General features: G+C 38.0%; 1 protein-coding gene across 9 annotated transcripts in view; it reads right to left on the bottom strand.

Moving 5' to 3' along the window:
- Positions 1-4,701: 4,701 nt before the first annotated feature.
- The window catches only part of PHF3 (PHD finger protein 3), an 84,869-nt gene continuing 77,288 nt past the window's right edge, over positions 4,702-12,282 (bottom strand). For 8 of the 9 annotated variants that reach the window (XM_045870130.3, XM_064597742.1, XM_045870133.3 and 5 more), the window contains 3 exons: positions 10,605-10,694; positions 8,305-8,500; positions 4,702-7,876 (listed from right to left, as the gene is read on the bottom strand). In XM_045870130.3, the coding sequence (XP_045726086.1) occupies positions 5,757-7,876; positions 8,305-8,500; positions 10,605-10,694 (2,406 nt within the window). In that variant the 3' untranslated portion in view covers positions 4,702-5,756. The remainder of the gene's footprint in view (positions 7,877-8,304; positions 8,501-10,604; positions 10,695-12,282) is intronic. The other variant, XM_045870135.3, reaches the window with a different exon arrangement.

Here is a 12,282-nt window from a genome sequence, read left to right as displayed (position 1 = left end):
CGGGATCGAGTCCCACGTCGGGCTCCCGGCTCAGCGGGGGGTCTGCTTCTCCCTCTGACTCTCCCCCTCTCATGCTCTCTCTCTCTCAAATAAATAAATAAATCTTAAAAAAAAAAAAAGATGTGACCGCTTGTCTTCTTCACTACACTGCAAGCTCCAAGAGACTGGAGGCTAGCTACTGGTAAGAACTTAAAACTGCTACCTAGCAATTTCCTGTAAGTCAAAATGACTTGGTGAAAATCTAAAATTTCATGTGGTGAATTATCACCATTATTCATTTTTGCTATCCTTGGGATGACAGTGTTGAAGATTTCCTATGATATGCTTTTCCAACACAAAAATTGATACAGAAACCCTTTAAAACAACTTTACTATAAATGTTACAATGCTTCAGAAACAGTGTTGAATATTAAGGTTTTATTTTTTTAAAGATTTATTTGACAGAGAGAGACACAGCAAGAGAGGGAACCACAAGCAGGGGGAGTAGGAGAGGGAGAAGCAGGCTTCCAGCTGAGCTGGGAGCCCGATGCTGGGCTCGATCCCAGGACCCTGGGATCACGACCAGAGCCGAAGGCAGACACCTAACGACTGAGCCACCCAGGCGCCCCATGTAAACATGTTTTAAAGTAAAGGTGAAACATGTACCAAGCCAGGTGATGGCAATGTTTACCTTTTTCAATATTTTTTATTTATTTGACAGAGAGAGCACAAGCAGGGAGAGTGGCAGGCAGAGGGAGAGAGAAGCAGGCCCCCAGCTGAGCAGGGAGCCTGAGGCGGGGCTCGATTCCAGGACCCCGGGATAATGACCTGAGCCAAAGGCAGATGCTTAACCGACTCAGCCACCCAGGTGCCCAAATGTTTACCTTTTTAAAGATTTTTTTTTTTTTTTTTAAGATTTACTATTAGAGAGAAAGCCCAAGTGGGGGGAGGGGCAGAGAGAGAGAATCCCAGCAGACTCCCCACTGAGTGCAAGCCTACTGTGGGGCTCAACATGGGGCTCAATCTCACGAGATCATGACCTGAGCCAAAACCAAGAGTCCAACGCTTAACCAACTGAGCCACCCAGGCGCCCCTTAAAGATCTCTTTTAAAGAAGTTGCTGCAAAAAATCATTACTTTGCAGGGTATTCTTTTAATATAAGGAATATTTTAAAAATACAGCTTGGGCATCATATATCCATCCACACTGAATTATTTCACAGAAAAAGCAAAGGTATTTGAGGATATTCGTAGTTATACTGAATTCACTGCCTTTTCTATAAGTCCGTATGTTGAAGTTTCCCCCCATGACTCTGTTCTGAATCTATAAAGTAGACTCATGTTTTCAAGACACTTCTAAGCTATTAACCTAGTATTTCTTGCTCTATACATGAATTACTGAAATTCTTTATGAAGCAGGAATCAAAGAATCAGTGTTGGCACTTTTTTTTTTTTTTTAAAGATTTATTTGAGAGAGCGAGAATGAGAGAGTACATGAGAGGGGGGAGGGTCAGAGGGAGAAGCAGGCTCCTCGCTGAGCAGGGAGCCCGATGCGGGACTCGACCCCAGGACTCCAGGATCATGACCCGAGCCGAAGGCAGTCGCCCAAAGGGTTGGCACCTTTTTAAAAGTAACCAATTCTATTCATGATTTCGCTTGGGAGACAAAAGTCAATAGTTGATTATGTATATTGCCCTTTGTTATCATTAGTTAAGTGGTAAACTGACCAAATGTTTTAAAGGGATCCGAGATTGGAATAGTGCAACTGGTATATTTAAATGCTAAAATTAAGTAAACTATTTGCTTTAATAAAATATGATTAACTCTCATAATGCATTTAAAATTAATTCATATCCATCTTTAAACACAGCTACTGGGGCGCCTGGGGGGCTCAGTCGTTAAGCATTTGCCTTCGGCTCAGGTCATGATCCCGGGGTCCTGGGATCAAGCCCCGCATCGGGCTCCCTGCTCAGCAGGAAGCCTGCTTCTCCCTCTCCCCCTGCTTGTGTTCCCTCTCTGTCAAAAAATAATCTTAAAAACACACACACACAACTACTGGGGCATGGGGCGGGGGGGGGGGGTGCTCAGTAGGTTAAGCACCTGCCTTTGGCTCACGTCATGATCCCAGGACCCTGGGATAGAGCCCTGCATTGGGCTCTCTGCTCAGCAGGAAGCCTGCTTCTCCCTCTCCCTCTGCCTGCCGTTCCCCCTGCTTGTACTCTCTCGCTTTGTCAAATAAAATCTTAAAAAAACTAGATATTATTAAAAACTAAAAACATCTGATTTAAACTTACCAGTTTTCTGTTACCACATATACATAAACCTGTGTCAACAGCCAAGTGGCTAAACTGTCAACTCCATTTTCTTTTCTATTGTTGGTATTTTTCTTAACTTTTAAACATATTTACTCTGGCCTGAGAGCTGTTAAAACTCCAAAAACTTAGTTTACCTACACATAAGCTAAACTTAAGAATTGTGGTAAGTAGAATGGTCCCTCAAAGTTGTCTACATCCTAACCCCTGGAACCTGTAAATAGGTTATATGGCAAAAGGGAACTGAGGTCACAGATGGCCTTTAGGTTGCTAATCAGTGGACCTCAAAATAGGAAGGTTATCCTGGATTGTCTGGATGGGCCCAATGTAATCACAACGGCCCTTAAAAGTGGAAGAGGGGATCAAAGGATCAGAGATCACAACATGAGAAAGACTCAGCCCCATGTTGTTGGCTTTGAAGATGATGGAAGGGACCATGAGGCAAGGAAAGTGGGTGGCCCCTAGAAGCTGGAAAATGCAAGAGGAATGGATTTTCCCCTAAGACTTTCAGAAAAGGAATGCACTCTTCTGACACCTTGATCTCAACCTGCTGAGATCTGCTTCAGACTTCTGATCTACAGAAATGTACAATAAATTTGTGTGGTTTTAAGCCACTAAGTTTTGAATAATTTGTCACAGAAGCAATAGAAAATAAGACTTCAGAATTAGGATTTGAAATGAATATAAACTTAACAAATCTATACAAGGGAACCACGTGTTTTTGTGTCTTCCTTCTCACTTTGAGAAGTTGGGTTGTTCAATAAAGGGTTTCAGACAGATTGGTGGAATAGAGAGGAAAGGGGATACAAAAGGGACATACATAGTAATCAGGCTTTTGTCTCTCTCTCTCCTGTTCTCAATTCTCATACAACTGGCATGCACACAGACCTTGGAGAAAACTAGAAATGAGCTAGAATTCAGTTCTGACAATAGCAGTCTAACCTTGGGCAAGTTTTTAAATTTTTCTAAGTACAAGTTTCCTCAAGAGACCTCTAAGGTAAGTCTTCAACTTTCAGGCTGACCAAGGCTTATATAAAGCACCCCAGCACAAGGTCTGACATACACAGGGTTCACAGAGACTTTCTTATTGCCACAAGGATTACAAGAGGTGGACTTTTTAAGTATCGAGACACCCTGGTACATTTTACTTAATAGAGGTATGTATATACCATCTTAAGATGGTTCTAAATTTATTTAAAAAGCATCAAACTGTTGTTGAAGAGCAAGTTTTCCTTAAGACAGGAAAAATAAAGATGAACTTCATTTAACTCACGTTTATGTAAGGCTAGTAGTTATAGGTGAGACTTAAACCGAGAATGGCTTTGGATCTACTTCTCATTGAAAACTTTTCTTTTTCCCCCTTTCCTCACAAGTTACAATCTCAGTTATTATGCCTATACTTCTCCCACTCTCCACAATACTTCAATCAACAAGGGGTCAACAGACTTGGTTGTCTGTTGAATATACAGGAGATGGCCACCGCTACTAATAGGGGCCTCTACAGGAATGTATCATGTTCCAAAGAGATAGGAAGAAAGAACTTTCAAGCAAGCATTGCAACAATATATACAAGAAACTACTAAGAAGTAATCAAAAACTAACTTAAAGGCTTTCTTTTATTAACTCACTCTTCTTCACTTGTATCTTGTCAAAAAAAAAAAAAAAAATCCAGTGTCTGCTCAACCCCACAACCAGATAAATCAGAGAGCAGACTTACTAACATACATACTTGAAATAAAAAAGCTAACTTTTTGGTTTGAGGTTTTTGTGTTTGTTTATAGTAAAACCCTGAAAACAATTTCTTCATAATTGTGCAAAAGATGACTTTAGGTTTTATTTACAAACTGACTAGTTTTCTAACAAGTTCATTTCCAAAAGAAAAGTAGACCAAAATTAAACAAATTTTATTTAAATACAAGTCCTCTGTTTCAGAACTTTTATGATGATTAATTTCGGAGGATAAGGATGACAAAAAAAGGGCTGCAAATTAGACAAAATATTTGGTTTTGAATTTACACCCCTTTTTTCTCCAGTAAGAATAGCAAAGCTGATTCAATTTCAAAAGCTATTTTTAACTGTAATCTTTAGACTTTTTAAGAAAACAAGCTTTATCTTTTTAATTTTGTGAAGTCATTTATATTTTTCTTCATTAATATAGATGAGTAAAAATCCTGGTTTCCGCCCCCCCCCCTTTTTTGGTCTCAAGTGTTAGTATCTTTTGGTAGCTACTGCTTTAAATGATAGCAATCAATACAGTAGGTAATTTAGGCTGTAAATAAATTTAAATTTGGATTAACAATAGCCTCCATGTGCTATTTCAAGCAAAACTAGCATACAGAACCGGAGAGTTATCCCATGTCCACCAACAAATCAGAGTTATTTATACATTTTACAAAGAGATTCACACCACGTTTCTCTTAAATAAAAGTTCTGTAATGATTAGTCAGTGTATCAAATTTTGATGGTATACAAGTTTTCAGAAACATACCTATATAATGGGTTATAGCTACACACTTTTTCATTGGTAGTTCTCAATTCTAACCTACATGATTTAACTCAATAGCCTGTAATCCATGACACAGAAATTGTTTTTCCCCTCATCTATTGCCTGACATAGAGAGCTATTACCTGTTTGTTCTTGGTGGAGAAAGAGTTTAGTATCTGATAATTAAAGCTTTAAAGAAGAAATGCTTTTACTACTGAATTTCAAACCACACACACAAAATAGGTGAGAAATTCTTTTATCATATTTAGAATCAAAATATCCCTTAAAATATTTACATTTTACAGTAAAAAGGATAGCAAAACACAAGATCATGTACAAGCTTAAGTATTCAAGTTTCCAAAGAGCCAAAAATGAAAAGGAAAAAAATGGCCTACCACAAAGTTGTAGTATATGGTAATAAATGCCTTCAATGAGTGCAGATTAAAGCAATAAAAGTACTCCCTTGGGCGTCTGATTCTTAGTCAAAAACTGCTCAACTAAATGATTAATATAATCTGATTATGAAGTTGCTTGGCTTTCTGTTGCTCCTCTACAGTTTCTTTAAAAACAGTGCAATTTAAAACAAACTTACAGAGCACACATTACTCTCAAATTAGTCATTATATAAAGGACATTCACTAGAGGCAGTAAATATATTCCATAGTTAACCATATTTACCAAGTAAGGAATAAAACTAAAATTTCTAAGCCTTTATTGCATATTAATAAAACAAATCTTTGAATATACAGCAATGTAAAACTTTTAAAAATATTAAATTCCTATAACTAGGGACAGTTGGTATGAAGAAGGGATGATGGGCACTGATACAGAGAGCACTCTGCACCAACACACAGATTTTATTGTTCTGCAAACCACCAATATTAAAAATTTAAAAGATGGCACAATCCTAGCAGGCAATCAAAGTTTTTAAGATACCACATTTCAGTTATTTGAATGTAATCTTGAAGCAGCCTGCAAATTTTACCTTTTGCTTTTAGCTCTGTCAGTGTGGTCCCTATCTTTGTGGTACCTATCTCTGTCCTTTTCTCCTTCTCTATGTTTACTTTTCTCTCGTTCCTTGTCCTTTTCATGGTCTTCACTTTTAGGTTTATCTGGTTTCTTGTCTACATTCCTACCATCCCGGCTTGCTTTTCCATCTGCTCCTCGATCACCATGTGATAACCGTGCCCTCTCTTTATCTTTGTGCCCTTCCTCCCTGCTTTTTCTGTCTCTGTCCTTGTCTTGGGTTCTGTCTCTGCGTCTATGCCTTTCAGATTCTTGCTCCCATTCCTTTTCATGTCGCTCTCTTTTCAAATGGTGTGAATCACTATAAAATCTCTGTCGATCTCCTTTACCCCTATTAAATGGCCTATCCAGTTGCTGTTGATCTGGCCTACCCCAAGGGTCACTATGGCGCCTTTCTGGTCTTCGAATGTCTTTAACCTGGTAAAAATTTTGTGGGCCTATATACCTTGATGTTTGTGAAAGGGGACCCATCATACGTTGTGGCTGGCCTGTCAGATGAACAACAGGTGGCCAGGGAACCATGGGATTTTGAGCAAAGCCAAAGCCTGGAGGGGGAAGTAAAGGGGGTGGTAAATGTGGTGGAAATCCAAACATGCTTTGTGGGGGAAAATTAGGAGGCCCTGGAAATGGAAATCCAGGGGGGCTAGCCTTGAGATGCTGAAGGTTGGGCTGCTGTGCCCTCATGGGTGAAAAGTTTGCACTTGTTCTGGGGCTGGTGCTTCTGGAAGTAAAGTTGATGCTTTTAGAAGGAAATTCTGATTGACATGTGTTTCCAACTTCAAAATGAGATGATGCTGCTGTCGATCCTCTTCGAAACGGGTGCACAGTTTCGATATTTTGCATTAAAATATCCTCCTGTAAGGGTTTTGCTTGTTCTGTTTGAGAAGTGTGTATGTTTTCTACCGACGGTGAGTTTTGTGCAACCCCTGAATTTTCACCCTGCTGAACACATGAGTTTTTCTCTACAGAAGACAACTTTTCCTCTACATTGATTTGTTCTGTTAAGTGCTCCTTGTGTGACAGACCAGGCAGGATGTGTTTCTCTCCATTCCGGCAATTATCTCCATCTTTGCTTTCTGAAGCAGTTATCTGCTGACTTCGTCCTGCTGCTTGTCTAGGATCCCGTTTCAGGTTGATAAACTGTGGGGACCTTGTTGTATTAGCAACAAGGTTTTCACTGCAACTGACATTACTGTCTATGTTTCCTTTTCCTACATTAGACCTGCATGGAGAACTAGTATTTGAAGTCCGATTATCTTGCAAATTATTCTCTTGATCTTGCAGCAGCTGTCTTTTTAATGTTCTCTCTTTATTCTCCACAGTTTCCTCCTGTTTTGACTGAATTGATAAATTTGTTAAGAATGCTTCTGTAGAAACATCTGGTGGCTTACCTCTGAGGCTAAGACTTGCCAAAGGTCCAGGAGAAATGGAAGAAGACCCCATTACTGATGTTTCTTCTCCTACTACTACTGAATTAACTGTAGATTCTGAGAGATCATCTGCTTTAACCTTTACCTCCTTGGCTTCACCATCAGGTGCTTCCACTTTATCTATTTTCTCTGCTTTGGGGTCGGCTTGCTCATTTATAAATGGAATTTCTTTGACAGTGTTCTGTTCTATCACTGATTGAGCCTGTTCATATACCTGACCAGTCGAGCCCAAAAGGCTCTGAAGTATATCGTCCACGGGAAGAGGTTTATTTGCTAATTCCAGAGTAGAAGGCTGATTTTCCCAGCCAATCAATACCCCAGGAAGGAATCTTAAAGGTTTTGGTGGCTCCTGTTTGGTGACTTCCACTAAAGGTTCAATTACTGTTGGAAGGTCTTCCTGAAGAGTTTGCTGAGGCTTATTTCTCTGCTTATGTAATACAGTTGTAAAAGAATTAAAAAAGTCATTTTCTTCCTCTGGTGTTTCTTCTGCGGAAACGTCTATTTTACTTTTTTTATCAGGTGGCAAAGCCGTTGGTACACTTTCAGAAGTCTCAGCTGTGTGACTAGTACTAGCACTATGTTGCCGTTTCAGTTTCTGACGGATAATTAAGCCCAACAACAGATTAGGTCTATGCAGTTCAAGCCCTGTATGAAATAAAAAACAGCAATTAACAGTCATTTTCGGGACACCTGGGTGGCTCAGTCGGTTAAGCCTTCAGCTCATGACCCCAGGGTCCTGGGATCGAGCCCCATGTCGGGCTCCATGCTCAGCTGGGAGCCTGCTTCTCCCTGTCCCTCTGCCTGCCATACCCCACCCCACTTGTGTGCATGCACGCTCTCTCTGTTAAATAAATTAAAAAATAAAATAAAATAAAAACAGTCATTTTCAACCATTACATTAAAGGGTACATTTTTGCATCCAGCTTATTACAGCCTATTAAATGGGTGCCTGCCCCTGTCAAGTCAGCTCTAGAGGGCTGGATCCTGAGAAAGAAAGAAGAGTCCATTTTGTCACTCTGGTCTCACCTCCCACTTTATTTTATTCATACTCTATTATTAAAATGTATACCTACCAGGCCCATCAAAAGGCACAAGAGGGTGTGGAATTTTATCTGCAGCACCCAAAGGAATAAGGTACATATCTTTAACCTGCTTCATGTTGTTAGCAGCTACTCCATAGCGCTTTCTGCTACTGAAGTATGCAAACAGCAAAGTATAAGAAATTTGATCTTCTTCAGTTACGGGTGTGAAGCGAACCACACAAATTTCCTATTCAAGAAAATAATAAATGATTGTTTAAAATAATAACCTAAAGATCAGCTTGGTTTTAAATATCATTTCTCAATTATAGTAATAATCTAGTAAATTTTATGATGATTACCAAATAACATGATTTACCAACTTAAATGCAGATAAAAATAGTAAAGGGAAGCAACTCTTAGGAAAAGATCTTCGCTGATCCACTGACAGATTTGTTTTATCTGAAGGTGTCCCATAAGACACTGAGTCCAAGGTAATTAATCTGCTCAAGGTGACACAACTTTCAGTGACAGAGAACATATTTAAACCCAAGTCTTTTGGTGTCTACATTATCTCATTTATATGTTTATATGTTTTTATATTTATATGTTACAACCTTCACAAAGGGCTGCCTGTGTTTTCAGCATACTGAAAATTAGTATCACCTACCACCACCACCCTGCCATGTACACATACAGAAAAACACTCAAATCCACTGAAAATCCCATTTACAGGGACTGGATTTAGAAATAAAAGAGGCTGTGTGAAAGACCTCAAATACACAAAGGCCATAAATTTTGTAGAATCCTTTGGCTTACTTGGGAACTTATTTGTGTGCCTCTGGGTTCTAGGTTTTGTTTCCAATAGAAAAAAGAGTTCCAACATAGTATTAATTTGGTAATATAAAAAAAATGGATGCCTTTTCATAAAGGTAGTCAAAAGGGAGAGAGCCAGAACTGCTACAAAGCCTAAATTGATGCAAGTTCCTAAAGAAAACGTACAGATGAGCTAAACTATGGCACAAAAGGTCATCTAAACTGTCCTCTTTCAGGGGTAACAACTATTATAGTGTTTCAGTCAGTTCAGAAAGGAGGCATACTATAAAGTGTTAGGCAGAAATATATGGGGTAGATCAAGAGTGATTCCCAAAATGTCCAAGGGTAATACCAATGCTTTCCGATGACTTTTACTATCATGAGAAAGTGATAGCAAATACATATTGTAACATTTTTTATAGTGCTTCAAAGTTTACTTGTATTCTAACACTGTATCAATTTAAATTCTAAAATCAATTATTGAAAAATATATATTCTTTTTATCTTGAGATCATCCATTCTGGATTATTTCTAATCTTACTAGACGTGTCTAATCTTAAGATAAAAAATTAATGTTCTCTTATTTAAGATTTATTTTTTGAATGTCTGTAATATGCTAGGTACTATCATCCTTGGAGGGAAAAACAATTTCTTCTAATGTAAATTTTCCTGTGTAGTACTGTTCTACACATTAAAGAAATGATGGAAAATAGAGAGAGAGTAAAGAAAAAAATAATATTGTGATAGAGGCTACTAATGATCACCAACTATTCTCTTCCTTTCCTCCTATTACAAAAAGCCTTTTAGCTGGGCACATCACCATCCAATAGAGACAACATTTCCAGAAATTACATTTCCCAGCCTTCTTAGCAGCTTACATAAGACTACGTTACTAAAAAGTTCTTGCCAATGGAAGTTAGAGGAAGTGAAAGGATAACAGCAATTTCCAGGTCTTGCTTTTAAAACAACTAGACAGGCATTCTTCCATTTTTCCCACATGAGTTGATAAGTCAGCTTTGACCACGTTTGACTGATAAGGGTAACATTCTTGGAAACAGGCAAATAATAAGACAGAAGGAAACTGGTCCCTGAATGATCTTGTAGAATCAGAGCCCCAGAACTACTCTGAACCACTGACATATTAAAAAAATAAATTTCTATATTCTTTGAGCCACTATACTTTTAGGATCTCTTTGTTGCAGCAGCTTAGGCTATGCCCTAAGTCAACAAATGTCTATAATCAAAGCAAGGCAAAATTCCAGGAGGAATCTCAATACTTAATTCTAAAGCATTTCTTCCAAAACACTGACACAGAAATCACTAAGAAAGCATACCAGAAGGAAAGAAAAACCCACCAAAGGAATGCTGGGCTGTTTTGAGCCTTAGCAAATGGCTTTAGTTCAGTTTTGTCAGGAATACTATGTAGATATAGAATTTGTATTGGCTCCTACCCCCAGGATACCCTGCATATAGAACTCTCAGCGATTTACTTTTCAAATATTCTCTCATGTTGGTATAACTAAAGAAATTTCCCTTACCTTGGTTCCTGATGCTTTAATTTTTTCAACATAATCCCAAACTGTCTGAGGCGATATCCTGCCACCTACTTGAATACTATCTGGTAGATCCTACAGTAAAAAAGGAAGGTGAGATCATATACAAAATATAGTATAATAGTCATAATTCATTTAAATTTAGCTCTAAGACTAATTTGAAATGGTAATAAAAAACAAGGAAATAATAAGATTTGCATCACAGAACATAAGAAAGTACAGGGGCAGCAATCAGGCTTTACCTCAAATGTCAACTCCAAATAACTAAGGTGGGTACCCAAGATACAACTGAGATCAAATCTGAGGTCATGTCAGTTCTCATCAGGAATGACAGGCACAGTAAAGGGGTAGTGGCAAGCATACGACACATTGAAAATCCAGAAAGAACACAACAGATTTCAGAATATTAGAGATTGTTTTTCTTCTCTGACCTCCCCCTACCCCACGCCCTCTTCTTGGTGGTAGTGGGCAAGGATATCATTTAATCATTAACAGCTGCATCTCAAAAGTTAAGTTTAATTATAGCACATATTTTTACACAGTAGAGAATAACACTGTAATAATGCAAATTCATTTTTTTAAATGGTAGAATCTTTCTGAAAATAGATGACTATACATAAAATCAGTTAAGTGTGTAACTGAAAATATTTAAAACTAATCAGTATGTTTCTATTTTCTAAGAAGCTGAGAAAACTCATAAAAAGCACAATTAATTGATATTAAGTTTATTTAAATTATTAATTACTTTAAATATTTATTTGGGATTTTAGTCCTAAACTAAAAATAAGCAGAAAGCAGAGGTAGAATTCAGGAAAGCAACCACAAAGAAACTGGCTTAGAAAGGAGAGTAATTTGTTTAAAATCAAATTCCATTGTTTAGGACTTCTTTCCCATTTAAAAGAGTTCTCGTCACCACAGACTGGTCAAAGACTACATCTCTAAACAGATTTGTTCAAAAAGAAGATCATATGGATCCATTTAATTTTCCTCTTATAAAATCAATGTTTCTAAAATACTACTTGCCAAGCAAACTATATGTAAAAGTAATAATTAGGTTGTTTATTAAAACATAATGCTAAACAAATAAACTGATCAATATTAGTTAAGCCACATTACATGTAAACTAATTTCAGCCTAGGGGCGCCTGGGTGGCTCAAGTTGCTTATTCCCCTCAGGCTTTGCACTCAGCAGGGAGCCTGCTTCTCCCTCTCCCTCTGCCTGCCACTCTCCCGGCTTGTGCTCTCTCTCTAATAAATAATTATTTATTTATTAAATAAATGTTAAAAAAATAAAAAATTTTAGAATGTGCTCTAATAATTTACTTATTAAATATTTTTAAAAAATAAAAATTAAAAAATAAATGGGGCGCCTGGGTTGGCTCAGTCGTTAAGCGTCTGCCTTCGGCTCAGGTCATGATCCCAGGGTCCTGGGATCGAGCCCCATGTTAGGCTGGCTCCCTGCTCCACGGGAGGCCTGCTTCTCCCTCTCCCACTCTCCCTGCTTGTGTTCCCTCTTTGGCTGTGTTTCTCTGTCAAATAAATAAATAAAATATTAAAAAAAAATTAAAAAATAAACTCATTTCAGCCGAATACAAAGAAAAGTAATATAATAGAAAATATAATCTCAACAAAAATACAGTACATGTGTACTGATTTATTTTCCT

Source organism: Mirounga angustirostris, unplaced genomic scaffold (genome assembly GCF_029215605.1).
Source record: "Mirounga angustirostris isolate CCGP_5_RB_7025 unplaced genomic scaffold, mMirAng1.0.hap1 SCAF_8, whole genome shotgun sequence".
Taxonomy (NCBI): domain Eukaryota; kingdom Metazoa; phylum Chordata; class Mammalia; order Carnivora; family Phocidae; genus Mirounga; species Mirounga angustirostris.
The sequence above is the reverse complement of the archived record's forward strand: the minus strand, read 5'-3'. Positions and strand labels throughout refer to the sequence as shown.